The sequence below is a fragment of the Lampetra fluviatilis genome, chromosome 1 (genome assembly GCF_964198595.1).
Source record: "Lampetra fluviatilis chromosome 1, kcLamFluv1.1, whole genome shotgun sequence".
In the NCBI taxonomy this organism is placed as follows: Eukaryota; Metazoa; Chordata; class Hyperoartia; order Petromyzontiformes; family Petromyzontidae; genus Lampetra; species Lampetra fluviatilis.
This window is the reverse complement of record NC_136275.1, coordinates 39,446,351-39,472,708: the sequence shown is the minus strand read 5'-3', so window position 1 is coordinate 39,472,708 and position 26,358 is coordinate 39,446,351. Positions and strand designations below refer to the sequence as shown.

General features: G+C 52.9%; 1 protein-coding gene across 5 annotated transcripts in view; it reads left to right on the top strand.

The window, feature by feature from the left end:
- Positions 1-5,887, top strand: part of USP7 (ubiquitin specific peptidase 7) — an 87,434-nt gene extending 81,547 nt beyond the window's left edge. For all 5 annotated transcript variants that reach the window (XM_078862692.1, XM_078862683.1, XM_078862673.1 and 2 more), the window contains 4 exons: positions 832-951; positions 2,937-3,008; positions 4,108-4,198; positions 5,298-5,887. In XM_078862692.1, the coding sequence (XP_078718818.1) occupies positions 832-951; positions 2,937-3,008; positions 4,108-4,198; positions 5,298-5,404 (390 nt within the window). In that variant the 3' untranslated portion in view covers positions 5,405-5,887. The remainder of the gene's footprint in view (positions 1-831; positions 952-2,936; positions 3,009-4,107; positions 4,199-5,297) is intronic.
- Positions 5,888-26,358: the final 20,471 nt, after the last annotated feature.

Genomic DNA, 26,358 nt, shown 5'->3' with positions numbered 1-26,358 from the left:
ATTCATCCTTTGTTCAGAAACACATTTTACGTGTCACCTTAGTTGAAGCTGCTGTGTATTCATTGTATGTTTATTTTAATATCTTTATAATGATTGCAATTATGATCATTATTTTTAGTGCCTTTTATATATTATCAATAGTGTACACATTTTGTAAGTCTACTACTGGGTGTTGTCGGTCATGGACATTGTTTGACCATACTTCACCGCACTGATCAGTGCAGCTTGATGAGTGGGGAGGCCCAGGATCGGCTTGGATATTACTCACCACTCATGTGTGCGCTGGCTCAGAATTGAACTCTCGTTTGCGAGGTTTATAGGGAAACGCGCTAACTAATGCACTGCCACTCTCACCCGCACATACACGTGAATGCACAAATACACAACTATCCCCCCCCCCATATAGTCACTGCAAATGCTGTTTGCAACCACTTACCAAGGGCTGGCGTGGCTGGGAATCACACTTGGGTTGCTGGATTCGCAGCGGGCTGCGTTGACCGCTGCACCACCGCTCTCCTTGTGTGAATGTTCTTCTTGACTGATGTCGATGCAGAACAACAACTACAATTTTAACATTCAGGTGTGAATAATATATACTGTTTAAATTCCCCCAATTGATGTCGTTGATGTCGCTTTTGGGAACCCGGCATATGTCCAATCGAATTCCGCTTCGGATATCGCTCGCAAGCAGCCTACTGAAGTTGGCCGTTGGCTGGGCAGTCGAACTCGGTGTCGGCAAGTGTTTCACGGCGGTATGTTGTTGCCGACTGCGGTGGCTCGGGTTGCGTTTGACGCCGTTGGGCCCCTGGGTTTTTGCCCCGACGCGTGCAGGAGACTCCCGTGGACCAGGTGGACATTGAGAAGGAGCGAGAGATGCTGGTCCCAGTCGCCCACTTCCACAAGGAGGTCTTCGGCACCTTCGGGATTCCTTTTCTGCTGCGAATATGCCAAGTAGGTGTTTGTCCTCCAGCGCAGAAGTGCGTTCATCTCGTCACCGTGGGCGCCACAGTGGCGAGATGTTAACTACCGCGCCTGGTATGCGGGAGGTCGTGGATCCGATGTGTTGTATTACATTACATTTCGATATTTTACTAGGTTATTTAATTTTAGTGTGTCCTCCTGATTTGCAGGCTTACTTGCCGTGCAGCACCACGTCTGTTGACCACTCATTGATATGCTAATTTTTTCTCTAACCCCCCTTCCTTCTCTCTGCCTCCGCCCCCCCCTCTGTCTATTTAAGGCCACCCCACAGAGACGATCACCCCTCTCTGTTACCTGTGTTGCTCCTGCTATGTATCTTGGTGATATCTGTCTGCTAATATGTCTGTCTATAGTTTTCTGGTTAGATTTTATGTCGCTATTTCATTATACCTGATGATGATTGCTTGTGTTGCAATCGAAACGTCGTATTCTATTATTTAATTTAATTTATTATTTTATCTTTAGACGTGACTTAACCGAAAGAACCAAATAATAATTCCTGCAGTCACGAAAGTTCTAAAATTAAGATTAAGCTATCATTTGTTGCCAGGTCACTTCCTAAAAGAGCTATATAGCTTATTGGGCCTTACTTGGAAAAATAAAAAATAGTTTCTTTTTTAGTTTAGTCAGAATTGGCTGTATGTAGTAAAAATAAATGTGTGGCTATGGGCAATGATCCGGTGAAGATTGCAACAATACCAGATACTTTATATAATTGCCCTTTGTTTCTAAAGTAACTTATTTTCTCGCTGGGTTTAAAACTGCTGGGGTTTTTTTTCCCCGTACAATAATTGGTGGAAGTGTGCAAAGTTTGAAATATTTTTTCTCATGCTTGGTTTCCTTTCAGAGTAAAAACGAAATATCTGGTGTTCCGCTTCAGGGTGTATGCATTTCTTTAAACAATAACAAGCAATAGGTTATACAGTTATATATATAAAACATTACAGTTACACTTTAAAGAATGACCAAAGACGACACCTCGCCATTTGTCGTAATCATTGGCCCATGACGTTGATACATCTGTAATACATGGTTCACGCGGTGAATTACTTGGCAATGGTAACCATTTGTAATATGCAAATTGATGCCACAAATAAATATCTGAGTGCAGTTGGGGAAGTGTTTGGTGTCGTATGCCTCCATGGAGCAAGATGGATGATACAGGCACCATCGTAGATCAATCCCAAGCGTTGGTGAGCAAGCTTTTGCAATAGTTTCCCTTTAAAGGGTTCATATAAGTTGGTAAGTGGTGGTCTAAAGTCACGACTCTATCTTGTGCCGACACGTGATGCTCTGTCGGTTGCTGCGTTGACATTTTAATTAAATTCCTGCTGTCATGCGCCACACAATGACATTTGTAATAATATAAAAATAACTCTGAATTGTCCAAGGACTTAAGATTATTTCTACAAAGTTGAGTGGTTTGGTAGCAGGCATTATCTTGAATTCTCAGTACATTAATTAAAGAAGCACAGAAGAATATTAATTTGGAATGCTTTTCTAAACCAGTTTTGCATTAATAGGACGGGTAATGTTTTAGTCTGAAATCTGCCATTAAATTGTCCTGGGTTTGGTGACAGAACATTTAATCCGTGAGCATGATTTATCCTGATTGTTTTTTTTTTTCAATTGCCTTGCAAATCCTTCCTAACTTTTTAGCACACAATGCAATGTATTACATAATTTGCATAAACGAAGCATGTAAAAAAAGAAAATGTCAGGGTAAAAAAATGTTAGGATAACATTTTATCGAAGCAATTTGCCTTCGTTTAACGTCTTGTTGTGTTCAGGGCGGACAAGTTTTCTCCACGAATAACTGCAAAGCTTCTGATGCTGTGTTTTTACAACATGGATGCTTCCTGTACGATGTGCAAACTCCGAATGGTGCCGCAGTCAACGTTTGCTTGAATGAAAGTGCCTCATTTAGAACCCCACCCTGCTGTCTTGTGTGGCAGGACGAACCTTTTAAAGAGGTGGCGAAGAGAGTTCAAACCATTCTGGATGTTCCTGACAAGGAGTTTGAAAAGGTAAAATTGCGTTTGTTAGTTTAATGCAGAGTGTACATTTGTTTCTGCCTCGTGTGTGTGTGTAAGAGTAGCCTGGGCTGTGAAGGCTGCCCTCAACTTTACCCACAATCCCTTCGATTTATGCCATGTCAACAAAGGCAGTGGTTTTCTGCTCTCGTTTGGCTTGCAGCCCTGAACCGGTGGTGGAAATTCCACATTCTCATGACGGGGGCGGGGGAACCGGCAAGCATATCCATAATAAAAAGCAATGTTGCCCTCTAAACTCTTAACTATTTTATCAGCCCCAGATGTATAATGAGCAGAGTCGATTCCTCATCAGGATTTGAACTCGCAACCCCCTGCTTTACTTGTGAGAAAGATCTTCCGCTGCTCCATGCTTCTGGTTAAAGAAGAATTCCTGGTTTAGTCTCCCTCCCTTCTGCACAACGGAGAGCGAGCTGCGTTGTTTTCACTTGCAGTGAAGGGATCCTCTGGGTGAATTGAATTCCTGCATTCGGACTCCCTTTGACTCTCTGTCGTGTCTGTTAAATCCAATGCACGTGCGGCCTCGAACATCGAGTTGCCTTTGCCGCGATTGTAAATGTGCATCGTGCAAGAAAAGTTTTTTTCCCACCGTCACGTTTGCTTGGTCAATCTGCTGAAGGGGGTTCAGGCCCCGTGCCGTGCAGGTCGCGTTGGTATTGTTTGACCCAGTGCAGGCTGTTGGAAGATGGGCAGCGTAGATGTGGGAGCATGGTACAATACAACGATTGAGTTTTCTGCACCACCCTCTGATTATAAATTTTAAAAAGCCAGCAGCAAACCACAAACACGATGTGGCCAGTTCCGGGGATTTGGTGCCTTGCGGATGAATGTCGCATCGTGGATCGGGTTCGGGGAACGCTGCCCCGTGATGCATTTCACCCGTCCCTCGTCTGGTTGAACCGATGCCACAGCTGCGACTCCACTAACCGTGTCAACTTGGTTGTTGCAGTGACGGGTAACGTTTGCGTAAGAGAGTTTTTCTGGAAAACGCCATTATGCTCGTGACAAGTTGGGCTGTGTGTGTGCCGCCACTAACCTGGTGTTTGCGTGCGTCTGTCGCCGACACGCGCGGCAGTTCAAGTTCGCCGTGGTGATGATGGGTCGGCCGCAGTACATCAAGGAGGATGAATACATCGTCGACCTGAAGGACTTCGAGCCACAGCAAGGTTTGCACTGCGCGTGGAGGCTCGTGAATGCTCGTGCCGCTGTTCAGCTCGCATGTTGTATGTTGATTTGAAGCTTTCGTGACTGCATGAATCCATACTCTTTGATTCTTTCAGTAAAGTCACGTAGGTATAAAATAAAATTATACTACGTGACTTTACTGAAAGAACCAAGAGTATGTTGTATGTTGATTGAAAAAATACTCCTTTGAGACATTGAAGTCTCACATTCTAGGATGTATGTGTGTATGTTGAACGTCTTTCGCACCATACGTTGCCAACTATGCTAATCGGAGGTGCGGGGGAAGGATAACAAACTAACAAAGATGTAACTTGGGCAAGAATGGAGTGCAACATTAGCACTCGAGGAAAAAAAACATGACACAGCGGTTCTTACAATATAACAAGATAATATTTAAACAAGACTTTAGAAGTAAATTCGTGGGACGATTACAATTCCCTGCCCATCATCGCTCCGGGGCTGCTGAAATGAGCACTGCTGTTGAGAAAATCAGCAGTAGGGGTGGCCCAGTCCTGCCCCTGGGAACAGAAACCCCTCTCGCTACCCTGGCTCAGACTCCCCCAGCAGATGAGTGCCACCCAGCGAGCTTCTCTTTGACGCGGAGAGGCCCTCCCGTGTTTGCATTTCAACCTGCTGTAAAATCAACAAAAATTTTTTTATTTTACCTGTAAAGCCCACCGAGCTTATATAGCTCTTCTTCAGAAGCGACCTGGCTATCACAAATGATAGCGCAACGAAGTGGCTTGTGTAAATTTATAGCAGCTCTAAATGCATGTTTCTAAATGTGGAGGGTAAAACCGGAGGAGCCGGAGAAAAATCCACACGGCCATTGGGGAGAGCGAACATGCAAACTCCAAATATACAGGCATCCGGGTCAGGCTTGAACCCACGACTTGTATACGAGGCGAGGTAGTTAACATCTCCCCACCGTGGCAAGATGTAAATACCCCCAGTACATAAATGTCTACTGTCGCGTGGAATAATTTCTGTCTGAACAGTTTAAAAAAATTACAGAAAGGATTGCCGGATCCGGTTTCTAAACAACCACCTTGCCACTTTGTTCATGCGCGTGCACGGCAGGGAGCATGGTGCAGACCAGGCCGTGGCTGGGCCTGGACCACTTCAACAAGGCCCCCAAGAGGAGTCGCTACCCCTACCTGGAGAAGGCCATCAAGATCCACAACTGACGAGAGACGGGGAAAGGGGGTGGCAGTGGAGGGGGGTTGGCAGAGAGGGAGAGAGAGAGCGCGAGCTGACGTTGATCATCGCTGTCATCGTCATCGCAGTCTGCGTGAAGTGCCCCAGAGCCCCCCGCCGTCTCCCCTCGTTCTCCCGCGCCACAACACGGTTCCCTCCTGCACTGTCCCCACGCGCGTCTTCTCTCCGCCGTGCAGCCAACAACCAGCAGCTTTCACACACCGGTGTACACATTTGACAGCTGGACTGGATGTGAATTTAACTCTTGCAAATGTATAGGACCTCGCCTGCGCATTGAAGCAATGTTTTTTTTGTTTAATGAAATTAATTTGGATGGTGTTGAATCTGTGTCCTCATGCTCAATCCCCCAGTATACATCGGTTTAGATTCATTGGGTTTTTTTTTTCATTTTTTCCAAATGGTTGCAAGGCCATCTGTAATAGTATTTAAAGTGTCCTTGTCTCGTTGAAATGTGTTTTTTTTTCTTTTTTGACACATTGTTGCTTGCGGTTCCTCGGACCCTCCAAAGGACAGAGTGTTTTGTGCGCCTGTACCACCGGCGCGCTCGTTGGCGACACCACCTCCACGGGGTACCGACCGACGTTGCGTTCCCAGGTGTAGCCCCCGTCCCCCTGCCCCCCATCCCGGTGGGTGCGATGAGTTACCAATCCCCGTTTATCGTCCCCTGCTTGTCGGCGACACAACCGAGAGGGAAGATCTAAACCGGAGACGCAGGGGAGGGGTGGAGACACGACCGTCGATTGCGACGTCGCTTTAACAGGCTTTTTTTTTGTTTCATGAATGTTTAAAGATTAGCAAAGAGTGTACCTTGAGATTGCAGTGCACGTGTTTTGAGCAGGTTTGAAAATCTCAATAGCCTCGTCTGAAGAGGTGCATTTTACATGGGCTCCCGACCCTGCTTTTAGTATGTGATGTATAGAGCACTACCGCATGGCATAGCCTTTGGCTGTACATAAAAAAAAAGTTCCTTCACCCCGTTTTGTGTGGAAGAGAGTGAGTGGGTGGTTTTGTACCCTGTTTTGAACTGCTGGAGTGGAATCGCATGATTGAGTCTGCAAGGCTGTTCGGCCCAGGTCTGTAAAATACCACTTGTGTCCAAAATTTAATGATAAATTTGGCATTTTTTTGCCCAACTGGTTTTGAATAACAATGTTCCATGTGACGATGACATGTAGAGCCGACAACTTTGGGTGCCAGAACATCTCTTAGAGACAAGATCAAAGGTATGTATAATAATGGAGCAAAAGGTGTTCTTCAGTAAATGCTCATGGGATTCCTGCTGCGAGTGTGAATTGCATCTCTCGTGTACAGTGTAAGTTGTAAAAAAAAAATTCTGTCCTTTCAAATCTAACATAGTTCCCACGTGTGTAGGGGAGGGGAGAGGAGAGGTTCACAAGTGTACAGGAGGTAGGGCGGGCGGCACGATGGGTAGAGACCGAGAAAGGAGCATTTCTGTGGATGTTGGATCGTCAAGAGGAGCACCCCGACGTGGATCGAGGAGGAGGAGGGCTAGGAATGTGCTAAATGGTATTGGTGGTGGTGGGGGGGGCACCAATCGCGTTATGTTGGCTCGCGCGAACGATCGCCGCGTGTTATTACGTTTTATCCCCCCCCCCTCCGTTGCGTTTTTGTATGGGTGTCGGTGCCACTTTAGCGTAGCGTGTTTTTCGCAAGTCACACAAGATGCACATCGCCTGAAGTGTTATCTTGCAACTTTCTCACGGTCCTATAAATGCTTGACATCTCCAATACGCATCCTATATTGACTTTTAAAAATAAAATTTCTTCTTTTTTTTTTTACCTCTCCACCTCCTCTGTTCAGCTTTTGACCTGGCCCAACTAATGTAACCCCCCCCCCCCCGCTTTTGTGCGTTGTTAACAAGAGGATCGCGGAGACCTGCCGAACCTAAACGTTGCATCCCTGCGGTACTTGCTGTTTGCGTTACCGAAGGCCTCGCTCCCTTCCCCTCATCCACCGCCCCCTCTAGTTTTATGCCACAGCCACATGAAGCTAAAGTGTAGACATTTCATAAAAAAAACAGGTTAAAATGCCAAAAAAAGTTTTAGAGAGGGAAAAAACAAAAAAAATCTCAGCTGTCATTGGCAACATTTTAAGAAGTGTAGTCTTGAGTTTCACACCATGTTCTTAGTTTTAGCGCTTTGAGACAAGTGGCAGGGCAGATGTAAGTTTTGGAGCGATGGAGCTGACCAATAAAATAATTACTTTGCTGCACCTTGTTTCCTCTCTCGTGGGATGATGTAGGGCGGCGACTCGTGTTTACTCGGTTGCATTTTTTCCAGCTGGAAAAAAAAGTCGTGTGTTTGTGGAAGACGGCAGATTTTTCTAATAAAATTAGTATAATGTTAAAAATGTTTTTGTTTTCCTTAACTGTAAATACAGTTACAGTCTATTGTGCAGTATGTCCGTGCGTAGGTTGCTCCGTGTTGTTGCGGGCAGCATGCTGCTGCTGCTGCTGTGTAATACAACATGCAGTCTGTCGGCAAGGTTGCTAGAAACTGCAACAAATAAAGTGAAGAAATGAGGACAACTCTGTTTCATTCTTTATTGTAATGCCGTTTAGTAGATCAATCAAAACTCCCAATATCTAAACATTAAGGATAACATTCTAAAAAGCTAGCTTATTTAGGTGTGCTGTAGAATAGGTTTAAGGTTCTGTTCCTAGTTAAAAAAAAGCTTCAAACGTGTGAATTATCTGGGTCAAAGTATCGTCAAGAGCTCTCCGTATTGAATCTTTAAAATGCAATTGGTACAACACATTCCTGCGGAGGGAGCTGGTAGGAACGTTGGGTTGCTCGGTCAATGGCCAGGGTCAACGGCGGCGTGGTGTATTCCGCAAATATGCCCGACTGTGAGGGCGGGCACAAGCCGGCGTGAGTAGGTTAAACGTTGAGTTATATAAGAGCACCACGGGGTGACCAGCCCCTCCCTACCCTCCCCTCCCCACCCAGCCCCATCCTCCCCACCCAGACCCTCCCTGCACGACGGACACAATAATCCCCTGTGGGCTGGTGTAACCAGGAGGTTCCTTCCAGTAAAAGCGAATACTCTCATTGACAGTATTGTAGGTCCATACTCTAGATGATATTTGATTAATTTCTAGGTGATATAACGGGACCAACAGTTTTGCGCGTAGTGTTCCATCCTTGTTGGATATCCGTGCTGCTGTTGAAATTCCGTTCAATTGGCATCTTTTCGCCCGTGACAGCTGCAGCCTTGAGAGAGGAAATGCCACACGGGCCCCTGCCTTTAGCGAGAGGCAGCTGTGATTGACCTCACGGCTGTCACCACTTTTTTTTTCTCCACAATCCGCACTGCTTCTTGTTGTCACGGCTTTCCGCCAGAACATCGCTCCTACGTGAATGAGGCCCCCACTAACCCTTTCATGCTGTTCAACATCCCAACCATGTTACCCCCAATACACGTGCCAACGATGAGCCCGCAGTGCCCTGTTTAACCAAGACTGACCCTACAGTAAAGTGTGCACATTTGCGAACCGCCTCGATGGGACAGGCGCCCAATTACACTCTTGGACATCGCTTATTGAACGAGGCAGTTGTCGTGGTGTCATCTAAAATCATCAACCCCATTCCATTTGAAGAGGTCCGTCCCGAAAACGCGATCGTCTGCCCTGGCGCTCTCGGTGCGACCCTGACGATGTTTGTGTTCATCCGTATTGCTGCCACAGACTAATTCCTACCTGGTCAAACCGGTCGCGCGCTGCTCCCGTCATCCACGCGTCGAAATGATTATCCCCACGCCGAGCAAAACAACCGCCCACTTTGACATCGTCGTCCCGCGCGTGGAAAGGGGCTGGGGGCTGACCCCAATTTAACTCGCGGCGGCTTCACGAACGTGGCCAGGTTGCAGCAGCAGTAGCTGCGTGCAGTGCAAACGTTGAGGTCGACGTGAGGAGTCGCGCTGCCCCTTGATGTGTTCAGCCTCACGGCGGTTGTCATCCCCCTCCCCCCCGTGAGATGTATGCACGAATGTAGAGATGAAACCACTGCATGTTTAAAAAAATTGTCAGCCAGATTCAATCCGAGCAAGAAACTTCCCAAGGCAGGGTGGGCGTGAGCGACTTTTCAAGCTGATTAAATATGGCCCGAGAGGGATTTAAAACCAAGCAATGTTTAAATAATTATTTGGTGATGTTGCTGCTGTGTTGGAAGTGGTGCAAAAGTGCAACACAGTAGCCCTTAAAAAAGGACAACCATCGATTCGCAACGTATCGTGGCAATGTCCCGTCTTCATAGCGTGTCAAATTAGCATTACAATGTATGAAAGGCCATTGCCCGAAACGTCTTCTTTAAGGCCACGGTTATTGACGAATGTGTGGTTGTTATTTACGCGTGTGCACCGTTGCCAACGCAGCACCAACAGCATCACAAAATAATTTGTTCAGTCGTAAACCTTTTTTTCCACCAACACAGCATCCATATAAACTCCCCCCTAGCATCGTGGACGCAACTTGCACCGGAGAAGATCATGTCCTCCCTCGCGAGCTGCTGTTGTATACACGCCTGCCGAGCATTGCGGCCCATCGGAAGCGTTGTTGATTGGACTCCCGGTTGGACCCAGCACATGGGTGGCCCAGACAGACAGAGACAGAGAGAGATCGGGGGGGGGGGATGGTGGAGTGGGACCCCCTCCCCGCAGGTTTGCCGGTCGGTGGTCGATGACTGTGCGTCAGGAATGGGGGTGGCTCGTGTCTGGACATGCGCTATCCACATTCTCCAGAGGAGTCGATGTGGACGTGTCCCAACGTATAAAGAAATGCGAAAAACAGATCCAGAATTAAGAGGGGGGGGGGTTGTTTTTTTTGGCCAAGATCGCTTAAATTTAAATGTCGTGAAATCCGCCCCAACCCGACAGCCAATTAGTACGGTTCGTCACCTAAACAAAAACGTGCCAATGTGTTACTACTTCAGCAGAGGAAATGTCCCTGACCACGTGATCCGTGGCTCAAACAAATCGCTCGAGACATCGGTGCATGACGGCAAAGAGCAGTTTGAGCGGACCGCTTGTCGCAAGAGGTCACACGTTTGACGGCAGCGGTCCTTCGCTGTCCGTGCGCAATGAATGAATTGCACGTGATGAAGACATCGCACACGACACTCCGACAGAGTTGCTACCGCCTCCCGTCATGGTACCAGCCGCTGCTCTGCCACGTGGGCCGATAGCAGAAGCCCTCTCGGTCGCCGTGATGCGGGTTGGCGCGTGTCACGAACAGCAAGCGCCGTGCTAACTTTTTTATTTTAACTTTGGTTTTTACCAGGTAAGGCCTGCTGAGTTCAGAATCAAAATGTGTATTTATACTGGAAGAATCCGATGAGCTGTGAAGCAATTTTTTTCACAGTTGTCCAGTGTCGAGACAGGCCAGAACTTTACAACAACACAAAAACACGAATAGAGTGCAACATATAGGGCAGGTAAACAAATAATTTAAATATACAAGACAACAACTTTTTTCTCTTACGAGGTAAAGCCCACAGTTATACTGTATATCTCTTTTTTCATAAGCGACTTGGACACAAATGATAGCTGAACGAAGTGGCTTATCACGTGGCAATGTACAGCAGCCAAGTACTCTGAACGCGTGATGTCCATTCTAAACGTGGAAGAAAAAAACCAGAAGACCCGGAGAAAAATCCACGCGACTCCGGGGAGAACATGCAAACTCCAAATACACAGCAGCAGGCGTCAGGGTCGAGATCGAACCCACGACCTCCTGCACACCAGGCGAGGTAGCCAACACCCCAGACGACACGCGTGTCCCAAGAGCTTGGCTCACGACGCCTCTCGCCGGTGTCTCCGTGAGTCGACGGTGACGAATGCTGACCGTGCTGAGGCCTGGCACCAGAGAGGAGGCCCAGGCACAGGACATCTTTATCGCTCAACGGGGTACTCCAGTACAAATACAGATCCCGAATCTGACACCAGCCATGCTTACTCTTCGGTTTGTCGGTAAAGTCACGTAGGTAAAAAATTAATAATAAAACATAATTGAAATAATAATAGAAATACAATAATAAATCACGACGTTTCGGAGGCAACACAAGTCTCCGTCATCAGGTGGGACCGTCACAGCCAGATTTATTGTCTCAAGTGAGGATCTAGCTGTAAATCTAGCTTATTGATTTACCTTAGACACGACTATCATGTGTTTTGTACTGTTTGTTGCGATGTTCTTTACCCGCCCCTACTGAACATCTGTGAAAAAAAGCTTTATAGCTCATCGGATTCCTCCTCCAGGATGAAAACATCCTGATTCTGTTGGCGTGATGCCACGACGGCGAGTGTGCACCGCGCAACGCGGACGTGCCCGCCCGGCTGGCATGGAGCCCACGGTCGTCACTTGAGCCCAGCAATCTCCAATCTACGTGCTGGGAAGTTAAAGGCCGTTTAAATATATATCAGGGTAGGGGTAGTGGTATGGGTAGGGGTAGTGATAGGGGTAGTGGTAGGGGTAGTGATAGTGATGGGGTAGTGGTAGTGATAGGGGTAGTGATAGGGGTAGTGATGGGGTAGGGGTAGTGATAGGGGTAGTGATCAGGGTAGGGGTAGGGGTCGTGGTAGGGGTAGTGGTAGGGGTAGTGATAGGGGTAGGGGTAGTGATAGGGGTAGGGGTAGTGGTAGGCCTGGCCGTAGCTGGGGAGTGGGGTTGAGGAAGTAGCAGTCGCAGGATGGGCGAGGGGATAAGAGGTTGGTTTAAGGGAGGATCAAGGCTCATTGCCCGAAACGTCGCATATTATAAAAAAAAATCTAAGGCCACGCAGTGCTATCAACGTGATGAGCACACCTCAGCATTGGCATTTATATTCCTTCTAAACAAGTTTCTCAGAGGGCCTGGGGGAAGTTGGTGCTCGCTCTGCGTGGGTTTGAGGGATTAAACAACAAGAACGCGCTACGCTTGCGGGAATCAGATCCTCATAACGTAAATACAACAAAGTGTTCTTACACTTCAAAGGAACCGCGTAGAATAATAAACAGCGCACAATATCTTCTTGGTTCTTTCGTCGGTAAAGTCACGTAGAAGGGAAATAATAAAACAATAAAAATAAAACATAAGAAAATAATTCTCACGACGTTTCGGCCACAACGCAAGCAGCCGTCCTCAGGTGAAGAACAGGTCTGTCGGGGAGACAGCGTCTGAATGAAACACCAACTACGCTTGGAGCGTATATTTAAGCTGGGTTGGAAGGGGGGAAGGGCGCCTTGACAAAATAATTTGCATATCTCTCGCCGGTGTTTACAACGAGGCGATGTTTCTCGAATCGTCTCCGCCGCGAGAGTGCTTCTCAGGCTGCGGGGCCCATCACAGATCGTGAGCGCGTCAGCCCAAGACGGGCGCTCACTTTTAATTTGAATCGCAAGACGTTACTCACCACCCTCGCCACCCTCACCACACTACAGCCTGACACTCACCACCCTCACCACACTCACCACCCTCGCCACCCTCACCACACTCGCCACCCTCGCCACCCTCACCACCCTCGCCACCCTCACCACACTACAGCCTGACACTCACCACCCTCACCACACTCACCACCCTCGCCACCCTCACCACACTCGCCACCCTCGCCACCCTCACCACCCTCGCCACCCTCACCACAATACAGCCTGACACTCACCACCCTCACCACACTCACCACCCTCACCACACTCGCCACCCTCGCCACCCTCACCACCCTCGCCACCCTCACCACACTACAGCCTGACACTCACCACCCTCACCACACTCACCACCCTCGCCACCCTCACCACACTCGCCACCCTCGCCACCCTCACCACCCTCGCCACCCTCACCACACTACAGCCTGACACTCACCACCCTCACCACACTCACCACCCTCGCCACCCTCACCACACTCGCCACCCTCGCCACCCTCACCACCCTCGCCACCCTCACCACACTACAGCCTGACACTCACCACCCTAACCACACTCACCACACTCGCCACCCTCGCCACCCTCACCACCCTCGCCACCCTCACCACACTACAGCCTGACACTCACCACCCTCACCACACTCACCACCCTCGCCACCCTCACCACACTCGCCACCCTCGCCACCCTCACCACCCTCACCACACTCACCACACTCGCCACCCTCACCACACTCACCACCCTCGCCACCCTCACCACACTCACCACCCTCGCCACCCTCACCACCCTCGCCACCCTCACCACACTACAGCCTGACACTCACCACCCTCACCACACTCACCACCCTCACCACCCTCGTCACCCTCACCACACTCACCACACTCGCCACCCTCACCACACTCACCACCCTCACCACCCTCGTCACCCTCACCACACTCACCACCCTCGTCACCCTCACCACCCTCGTCACCCTCACCACCCTCGTCACCCTCACCACCCTCACCACACTCACCACCCTCACCACCCTCGTCACCCTCACCACCCTCGCCACCTTCGCCACCCTCACCACCCTCACCACACTCACCACCCTCGTCACCCTCACCACCCTCGTCACCCTCACCACCCTCACCACCCTCACCACCCTCGTCACCCTCACCACACTCACCACACTCACCACCCTCGTCACCCTCACCACACTCACCACACTCGCCACCCTCACCACCCTCACCACACTCACCACCCTCGTCACCCTCACCACACTCACCACACTCACCACCCTCGTCACCCTCACCACCCTCACCACCCTCACCACCCTCGTCACCCTCACCACCCTCGTCACCCTCGTCACCCTCACCACACTCACCACCCTCGCCACCCTCACCACCCTCGTCACCCTCACCACACTCACCACCCTCGCCACCCTCACCACACTCGCCAACCTCGCCACCCTCACCACCCTCGTCACCCTCACCACCCTCACCACCCTCACCACACTCACCACCCTCGTCACCCTCACCACCCTCGTCACCCTCACCACCCTCGTCACCCTCACCACACTCACCACACTCACCACCCTCGTCACCCTCACCACACTCACCACACTCACCACCCTCGTCACCCTCACCACACTCACCACCCTCGTCACCCTCACCACCCTCGTCACCCTCGCCACCCTCGTCACCCTCACCACACTCACCACCCTCGTCACCCTCACCACACTCACCACACTCACCACCCTCACCACCCTCGTCACCCTCACCACACTCACCACCCTCGTCACCCTCACCACCCTCGTCACCCTCGCCACCCTCGTCACCCTCACCACACTCACCACCCTCGTCACCCTCACCACCCTCACCACCCTCGTCACCCTCACCACCCTCACCACCCTCACCACACTCACCACCCTCACCACCCTCGTCACCCTCACCACACTCACCACCCTCACCACCCTCACCACACTCGCCACCCTCACCACACTCACCACCCTCACCACCCTCACCACACTCACCACCCTCACCACCCTCACCACCCTCGTCACCCTCACCACACTCACCACACTCGCCACCCTCACCACCCTCACCACCCTCGTCACCCTCACCACACTCACCACCCTCACCACCCTCACCACCCTCGTCACCCTCACCACACTCACCACCCTCGTCACCCTCACCACCCTCACCACCCTCACCACCCTCGCCACACTCACCATCCTCACCACCCTCACCACCCTCGTCACCCTCACCACCCTCGTCACCCTCACCACCCTCGTCACCCTCACCACCCTCACCACCCTCACCACCCTCACCACACTCACCACCCTCACCACCCTCGTCACCCTCACCACCCTCGCCACCTTCGCCACCCTCACCACCCTCACCACACTCACCACCCTCGTCACCCTCACCACCCTCGTCACCCTCACCACCCTCACCACCCTCACCACCCTCGTCACCCTCACCACACTCACCACACTCACCACCCTCGTCACCCTCACCACACTCACCACACTCGCCACCCTCGCCACCCTCACCACCCTCACCACACTCACCACCCTCGTCACCCTCACCACACTCACCACACTCACCACCCTCGTCACCCTCACCACCCTCACCACCCTCACCACCCTCGTCACCCTCACCACCCTCGTCACCCTCACCACACTCACCACCCTCGCCACCCTCACCACCCTCGTCACCCTCACCACACTCACCACCCTCGCCACCCTCACCACACTCGCCAACCTCGCCACCCTCACCACCCTCGTCACCCTCACCACACTCACCACACTCACCACCCTCACCACCCTCGTCACCCTCACCACACTCACCACCCTCGTCACCCTCACCACCCTCGTCACCCTCGCCACCCTCGTCACCCTCACCACACTCACCACCCTCGTCACCCTCACCACCCTCACCACCCTCGTCACCCTCACCACCCTCACCACCCTCACCACACTCACCACCCTCACCACCCTCACCACCCTCGTCACCCTCACCACACTCACCACCCTCACCACCCTCACCACCCTCACCACACTCGCCACCCTCACCACACTCACCACCCTCACCACCCTCACCACACTCACCACCCTCACCACCCTCACCACCCTCGTCACCCTCACCACACTCACCACACTCGCCACCCTCACCACCCTCACCACCCTCGTCACCCTCACCACACTCACCACCCTCACCACCCTCACCACCCTCGTCACCCTCACCACACTCACCACCCTCGTCACCCTCACCACCCTCACCACCCTCACCACCCTCGTCACCCTCACCACACTCACCACACTCGCCACCCTCACCACCCTCACCACCCTCGTCACCCTCACCACACTCACCACCCTCACCACCCTCACCACCCTCGTCACCCTCACCACACTCACCACCCTCACCACCCTCACCACCCTCGTCACCCTCACCACACTCACCACCCTCGTCACCCTCACCACCCTCACCACCCTCACCACCCTCGCCACACTCACCATCCTCACCACCCTCACCACCCTCGTCACCCTCACCACCCTCGTCACCCTCACCACCCTCGTCACCCTCACCACCCTCACCACCCTCACCACACTCACCACCCTCACCACCCTCGTCACCCTCACCACCCTCGCCACCTTCGCCACCCTCACCACCCTCACCACACTCACCACCCTCGTCACCCTCACCACCCTCGTCACCCTCACCACCCTCGTCACCCTCACCACACTCACCACACTCACCACCCTCGTCACCCTCACCACACTCACCACACTCGCCACCCTCGCCACCCTCACCACCCTCACCACACTCACCACCCTCGTCACCCTCACCACACTCACCACACTCACCACCCTCGTCACCCTCACCACCCTCACCACCCTCACCACCCTCGTCACCCTCACCACCCTCGTCACCCTCACCACACTCACCACCCTCGCCACCCTCACCACCCTCGTCACCCTCACCACACTCACCACCCTCGCCACCCTCACCACACTCGCCAACCTCGCCACCCTCACCACCCTCGTCACCCTCACCACACTCACCACACTCACCACCCTCACCACCCTCGTCACCCTCACCACACTCACCACCCTCGTCACCCTCACCACCCTCGTCACCCTCGCCACCCTCGTCACCCTCACCACACTCACCACCCTCGTCACCCTCACCACCCTCACCACCCTCGTCACCCTCACCACCCTCACCACCCTCACCACACTCACCACCCTCACCACCCTCACCACCCTCGTCACCCTCACCACACTCACCACCCTCACCACCCTCACCACCCTCACCACACTCGCCACCCTCACCACACTCACCACCCTCACCACCCTCACCACACTCACCACCCTCACCACCCTCACCACCCTCGTCACCCTCACCACACTCACCACACTCGCCACCCTCACCACCCTCACCACCCTCGTCACCCTCACCACACTCACCACCCTCACCACCCTCACCACCCTCACCACACTCGCCACCCTCACCACACTCACCACCCTCACCACCCTCACCACACTCACCACCCTCACCACCCTCACCACCCTCGTCACCCTCACCACACTCACCACACTCGCCACCCTCACCACCCTCACCACCCTCGTCACCCTCACCACACTCACCACCCTCACCACCCTCACCACCCTCGTCACCCTCACCACACTCACCACCCTCGTCACCCTCACCACCCTCACCACCCTCACCACCCTCACCACCCTCGTCACCCTCACCACACTCACCACACTCGCCACCCTCACCACCCTCACCACCCTCGTCACCCTCACCACACTCACCACCCTCACCACCCTCACCACCCTCGTCACCCTCACCACACTCACCACCCTCGTCACCCTCACCACCCTCACCACCCTCACCACCCTCGCCACACTCACCATCCTCACCACCCTCACCACCCTCGTCACCCTCACCACCCTCGTCACCCTCACCACCCTCGTCACCCTCACCACCCTCACCACCCTCACCACACTCACCACCCTCACCACCCTCGTCACCCTCACCACCCTCGCCACCTTCGCCACCCTCACCACCCTCACCACACTCACCACCCTCGTCACCCTCACCACCCTCGTCACCCTCACCACCCTCACCACCCTCACCACCCTCGTCACCCTCACCACACTCACCACACTCACCACCCTCGTCACCCTCACCACACTCACCACACTCGCCACCCTCGCCACCCTCACCACCCTCACCACACTCACCACCCTCGTCACCCTCACCACACTCACCACACTCACCACCCTCGTCACCCTCACCACCCTCACCACCCTCACCACCCTCGTCACCCTCACCACCCTCGTCACCCTCACCACACTCACCACCCTCGCCACCCTCACCACCCTCGTCACCCTCACCACACTCACCACCCTCGCCACCCTCGCCACCCTCACCACACTCGCCAACCTCGCCACCCTCACCACCCTCGTCACCCTCACCACACTCACCACACTCACCACCCTCACCACCCTCGTCACCCTCACCACACTCACCACCCTCGTCACCCTCACCACCCTCGTCACCCTCGCCACCCTCGTCACCCTCACCACACTCACCACCCTCGTCACCCTCACCACCCTCACCACCCTCGTCACCCTCACCACCCTCACCACCCTCACCACACTCACCACCCTCACCACCCTCACCACCCTCGTCACCCTCACCACACTCACCACCCTCACCACCCTCACCACCCTCACCACACTCGCCACCCTCACCACACTCACCACCCTCACCACACTCACCACCCTCACCACCCTCACCACACTCACCACCCTCACCACCCTCACCACCCTCGTCACCCTCACCACCCTCGTCACCCTCGCCACCCTCGTCACCCTCACCACACTCACCACCCTCGTCACCCTCACCACCCTCACCACCCTCGTCACCCTCACCACCCTCGTCACCCTCACCACCCTCACCACCCTCACCACCCTCGTCACCCTCACCACACTCACCACACTCACCACCCTCGTCACCCTCACCACACTCACCACACTCGCCACCCTCGCCACCCTCACCACCCTCACCACACTCACCACCCTCGTCACCCTCACCACACTCACCACACTCACCACCCTCGTCACCCTCACCACCCTCACCACCCTCACCACCCTCGTCACCCTCACCACCCTCGTCACCCTCACCACACTCACCACCCTCGCCACCCTCACCACCCTCGTCACCCTCACCACACTCACCACCCTCGCCACCCTCGCCACCCTCACCACACTCGCCAACCTCGCCACCCTCACCACCCTCGTCACCCTCACCACACTCACCACACTCACCACCCTCACCACCCTCGTCACCCTCACCACACTCACCACCCTCGTCACCCTCACCACCCTCGTCACCCTCGCCACCCTCGTCACCCTCACCACACTCACCACCCTCGTCACCCTCACCACCCTCACCACCCTCGTCACCCTCACCACCCTCACCACCCTCACCACACTCACCACCCTCACCACCCTCACCACCCTCGTCACCCTCACCACACTCACCACCCTCACCACCCTCACCACCCTCACCACACTCGCCACCCTCACCACACTCACCACCCTCACCACACTCACCACCCTCACCACCCTCACCACACTCACCACCCTCACCACCCTCACCACCCTCGTCACCCTCACCACCCTCGTCACCCTCGCCACCCTCGTCACCCTCACCACACTCACCACCCTCGTCACCCTCACCACCCTCACCACCCTCGTCACCCTCACCACCCTCACCACCCTCACCACACTCACCACCCTCACCACCCTCACCACCCTCGTCACCCTCACCACACTCACCACCCTCACCACCCTCACCACCCTCACCACACTCGCCACCCTCACCACACTCACCACCCTCACCACCCTCACCACACTCACCACCCTCACCACCCTCACCACCCTCGTCACCCTCACCACACTCACCACACTCGCCACCCTCACCACCCTCACCACCCTCGTCACCCTCACCACACTCACCACCCTCACCACCCTCACCACCCTCGTCACCCTCACCACACTCACCACCCTCGTCACCCTCACCACCCTCACCACCCTCACCACCCTCGCCACACTCACCATCCTCACCACCCTCACCACCCTCGTCACCCTCACCACACTCACCACCCTCGTCACCCTCACCACCCTCACCACCCTCGTCACCCTCACCACACTCACCACCCTCACCACCCTCACCACCCTCGTCACCCTCGCCAACCTCGTCACCCTCACCACACTCACCACCCTCGTCACCCTCACCACCCTCACCACCCTCACCACCCTCGTCACCCTCGCCACACTCACCACACTCGCCACCCTCACCACCCTCACCACCCTCGTCACCCTCACCACACTCACCACACTCACCACCCTCGTCACACTCACCACACTCACCACACTCACCACCCTCGTCACCCTCACCACCCTCACCACCCTCGTCACCCTCACCACACTCACCACCCTCACCACCCTCACCACCCTCGTCACCCTCGCCAACCTCGTCACCCTCACCACACTCACCACCCTCGTCACCCTCACCACCCTCACCACCCTCACCACCCTCGTCACCCTCGCCACACTCACCACACTCGCCACCCTCACCACCCTCACCACCCTCGTCACCCTCACCACACTCACCACACTCACCACCCTCGTCACACTCACCACACTCACCACACTCACCACCCTCGTCACCCTCACCACACTCACCACCCTCGTCACACTCACCACCCTCGTCACCCTCACCACACTCACCACACTCACCACCCTCACCACCCTCACCACCCTCGTCACCCTCACCACACTCACCACCCTCGTCACACTCACCACACTCACCACACTCACCACCCTCGTCACCCTCACCACACTCACCACCCTCGTCACACTCACCACCCTCGCCACCCTCACCACCCTCGTCACACTCACCACACTCACCACACTCACCACCCTCGTCACACTCACCACACTCACCACACTCACCACCCTCGCCACCCTCACCACCCTCACCACCCTCGTCACCCTCACCACACTCACCACACTCACCACACTCACCACCCTCGTCACACTCACCACACTCACCACACTACAGCCTGACACTCACCACCCTCACCACCCTCACCACACTCACCACACTCGCCACCCTCGCCACCCTCACCACCCTCACCACCCTCGTCACCCTCGCCACACTCACCACACTCGCCACACTCGCCACCCTCGCCACCCTCACCACACTACAGCCTGACACCACCCTCACCACCCTCACCACACTCACCACCCTCGTCACCCTCACCACCCTCACCACACTCACCACCCTCGTCACACTCACCACCCTCACCACACTACAGCCTGACACTCACCACCCTCACCACCCTTACCACACTCACCATCCTCGTCACCCTCACCACCCTCGTCACCCTCACCACCCTCACCACCTTCCCCACCCTCACCACCCTCCTCGTGTGCCGTGCCGGCCTTCCATAGGAGCACTTACCCCACCAAGTCTATTGAAGGCTATACGGGAGAGGGGGTGTCTCTGTCTGGGTGTGTATCTCCACGAGGGATACACAACAGCAATGAGAGTGTGTAAGTTGCAGTTGTATAATTAAGATGCAACCTTAAGAACTGTGATTGTGTTAAAGTGCTCTGCACGTGCTGCGTTTCGCCTGCATTGCATCCCTGTCGACCCCTTATCAGTGCCCTACCTTATTACTGACCAATTCACACCGTATTGGTCACCCCGTGCCGTTATAAATCTCAACGTCCATCTTACAAGGTACCATCACAAGCAAGAAACACGGACAGATAGACAAAATAATGTGCCCGTATTGAAACGGATGGACCTGAAAACTCAATTTCCCTGTTTGGTTCTTTCGGTAAAGTCACGTATGAAGATAAAATAATAAGATAAAATAATAAATTAAATAATAGCATACTATTATTTACTTTATTATTTTATCTTTATACGTGACTTTACCGAAAGAACCAAAGAGTAATTCCTGCAGTCACGAAAGTTCCAAATTTAAGATCAATTTCCCTGCACAAGAACACAGGGTAAACCGTGTGGGTTGACACGGTGTGTGGCATTGTAGGCAATCTTGAGATACAGGCGCATTTCCATGTTTGACACGTGCACAGAGAATTGTGCGAGTGAAGGTGTTTTCACTTGTGTTGCGTGCGTTGATCTGTCGGTATATTGTCTTACACTATCAGATGTGTGTGTGTGGTGTCGGGCGTAGTCAGGGGTATTTCTCTGCTGTGGTCGAGTGGGATAGATTGAAAGCTATTGAATGGTTTTGCTCCTCTTGACATGAATGGCAGTAGACCCTCGTGTGTCCTGCTGGGATCGCTTTTGTCAAGCGACATGCCTTGTTTATCGTTGTAAAGTGCATTTACAAACGCTGTGCCGAGACTGAAATGCACTGCCAAGGGTAGTGGGTGATGGAAGCTCCAAGATTCGCGATGTTACAGACAGAAAGTGAACACCCTCCTGGGAATCAAGGACGCGTTCAACTACCGTACCACCGATTAGTCCGTACGTACATTGAACTCCATTCGCACCATACACTAACCAACCGCGCTAATCGGAGGTGCGGGGAGACGGGCAAGACAACCAAAAACGAAAAGCAGTTCTAAATAAATGAGTTTTCAATCTAGATGTAAAAGTGCATTGCTCGCAGTTGGCTTCTTAATGTAGGAAGGAGCCAAGAGCGTTCCAGACGGCCACAGAAGCGCACCTGAAAGCGCTCGCGATGCGGTGACCGCCGTTTTTGTTCGACGACCAGCCACAAGCAGCCGCTGCTGCTTCGATGAGCCAAAAGCAGCTACGAGGAAGAGAAGGAACCCTACCCAGTCCAGTCTAAGTAAACCCACAATATACGGGGTGTCCCATAAGTCTGGAATCATAGGGGGGGATAACTCATTCATATTTGTGTTTGTTCCTGCAGGCCCAAGATGTGTCTGAGCAAGGAAGAACGAGTCCAGATAATTCTACTCGTAAGAAATCGGAGACTGTTGAATTTAACCGACTGCATCCAGACCACCGGCCAATGACACAGAGCTGTGTTAGCAAACTTGTTGCAAAGTTTATGGAAACGGGATCCATACAAGATTAACCGCGCAGTGGACCTTCGGAGAGTTGTATATCACGAACAACGGTGGACACATTGAGCACGTTCTGTGAATAAAGTCGTTATTATTGCCTTTTTTGTATTATTTTCCTATGATTCCAGACTTATGGGACACCCTGTATATATATACCGTGCACTCGCTCAGTATCAAACAGTGACAATGCAAACGGAAACATGGCTTTGATGAAACTCTGCACCGTGCAAGAATCCCGCTTCATAATAAATAATAGATTTCTCACAGCCGTATACAGTACGTAGACTACGCACATACCCTGGGTCTAGTCGGATTACCCATCTCCCACGGTCACGCACATGACCTAATACTCTCTAACACCACAATGAGTGTTCGTACACCCTCTGCTTCAGCACATTTAGACGATCCGAGGGTCATGCCACGCTGCGTCCGCGTCTCCCGACTTCTCGATCCGCGACATCTGTGCGTGTCACCAAATTAATTGTTGATCTTATTTGATGGCTTTTTCCATCTCTGGGCCTTTTACCCTCTCATCGCCCAAATCTCGCCTTCCCTGAAACTCAACATATTTCTGTCCAACGAGTGTAATGCCCCAATGTCTAACTCCAAAAAACTCTCTTGACCTTCTCCGCTCACTTCTTCCGTCGTACGGCTGCTGATGATGTTAGATGCAGAGCATCGACTACAATTTCACATTCAGGTGGTCAAGCACAGACAACCGCGCTCGGAGCAGCAGCAGCAGCGGAGTCGTGTAGCATCGCTGTGACGTGTCCTTCGTGTTTGTGGATCGGGGCATCGCGTCGTTACACGTTGTCTGTTGTGGATGACCACAGTGCCACACTGCTACCGGAGAGTTTGAAATGTTCCCACTGATGTATCTCCGTGATGCCTGTGACCACATTGCACGAACGAACTCTCAGGTTTCAAAGACCCGAGGGAACATCTCGCAATGCATGGTCACATTACGGATTTTGGGAGAGCATTTTTAAAATCTCTACCGGTCTCAACTAAATCCACATTCCTCGAATACTAACCTCCACAAATACATTTTTCCTTTGTATTTCTGCTGTTGCACAAGATGAAAATGCTTATCTGCCAATAATTATATTTTCAACAACATTTCCTAGTCCCACCTAAACCATGCATGAGGGTGTAGGAAGCTTTGCACTTTTAAAGTTAGATTGAAAATAATTTCTTTAGCACTGCTTTTTGTGTTTAGTTTTCTCGCCCCCCCCCCCCGCACCTACGATTGTCACAGTTGGCAACGTACGGTGCGAAAGAATTTCAACATACGGTACATACACACAGGACAGTGTCGCTCGTGCAGGATCAGCAGACCGGGGCTCTGGTGTGGCCTGCAGGATGCGTGGCCCTGGCGTGCGTGGGCACACGTGGGATTCACATCGCTGAAACTGGGTTAAGTGCGCATCCGCAAAGCCCCAAACTGAGCTTGCTTCCTCCACGTGGATTGTTTGCCGAGTTCGAGGAAGCGGAGTGGTGGGTGGGTGGGTGGGGAGTGCTCCCCATATGCAGGATGCTGGGTGTAGATCTCGTACAGAGAAGAGGGGGCATTGTGATTAACACCGGAGCGGGCATCCTGTAAGCTGCCGCCGGTGTACTGGTGAATACGTTGATCTTGCGATGCGGACGGCGCCAGTGCAATCTCCAGGCGCGGCAGCTGAATAAATGGGGAGAAGTTCCTTAAATTCCACCGCCTCTGTCCACCGAGCAGCGTTCTATTATTTATTTTTATTATTTCACCTTTAATACACTGTCGTTTATTTAGCACGTCCTACTTTATTACAGAAGGGGTTGCTACTCTACGCCTACTGTTATTAGGTAACTATTCGTATGCCAATTAAGAATACACGGGAATCAGAAAGCATGCTTTAAAATGTAATTGTCATGAGGGCACCATGGTTTTAAGTTGCCAGGTCCAATTATCCACTCAGTGTGCCCCATGTATGGCCCATGAAGAAGGGCCCCTTTCCCGTAACGTCACCCATTGTACGTGTTCCTATGAATGCCACACGGGCGCGGTGCTATTGTCGAACGGATTTCAGTTTCTTGTGCTTGGGGTCGTCCATAAATGACGTCACGCGATTTTTGACGATTTTTAAACCCCCCCCCCCCCCCCTAGGTGCGTGACGTCATTTATGAACGGCCCCTTGTCCAGCAGTGCCAACTCAACATCATCAGCAGCAGCATTACGATTTGATTTCTGGTCTATATTTATATTTTTTAATTTCAAAGTACGATCGCAGCGTTAGTGAAATGCAGCGTGTGCGTGTCGTGCCCCTTCCTCGGCTACGAACCCGTGGACCGGAGTTCGATTCCCGCTCAGGGCCACCAACACATGCGACTGCGATTATCTGAACCGGTCCCGGGCCATCCCCTAGGTCGATCTCAGCCTCAAATGAGTACTTGGTGCGGTGTGTAAAACATCGCCACTCGGGAGACAAAGGCGGCCGGGCGTGGTGCCGGGCGTGGTGCTGGCCACCCAACCCCTCGTGTGCCACAGTGCCGGCCTTCAACAGGTGCTTGCTACTCGCGACGAACTTGCCCCACTTGCCCCAATATTATTTGCAGGCTGCACGGGGGCTCTTTGTCTTTGTCCACCCGACACAGCCACGTGACGAACCCCTCCCTAGAACAAGGAGAGGAATCGGTGACAGCTTTTGCCTTTGCAGCAGCGGCAGCCTTTTGGAACAACTTCGTTTCCTCCCTTAACACCGTTAACATCTTCTTTCAATAAATACCCCGAAGCAGGAGATGAGTGCTGGTCACACGGAGGCCACATTTGCAAATGTGATTGGCCACTTTGATCCTTTAACTGTGGAGGTATCGATAGTTTGAGTGTTCATGTGCCATGCTGCTGTGTGGTGTTGTCTCGGTGTGGTCTGGGACTGTGTTGTTGTTTAATGATAGGTTTTTACCCTTTCAACTAGTACAAAAACTGACACCTTTATACAAGGCATCATGTTTGCAATAACCACAACACAAGCAGTCAAAATGCAAACAAAAAGGAACAACTCTGATAATGATAATGATATGCACTGTCCTTGAAGTTGATTGGTCCACACCCGAGACAGCTTTTCTTAGAGCCTAGTCTCCATTGGTGTTGGACCAGATGACACCAAAAGGCGTACAACTCAAAAACAGCGCACTATCAGAGTATTGAGAGCTTGGGGTAAGCATTTACAGTTGAAAGGGTAAAAACCTATCACTATATTTTGCCACTGATAAAGGAGGTCTCATTGTGTGTGTTGTTGTTGTTGTGTTTGCTGCCTTGCGCAATCTGGATTAATCCAACTTATGTAATCAATTAATCCATTACTTATTTATATTCGGTGACTTGCTGACCATTTTCTAGATGTTGC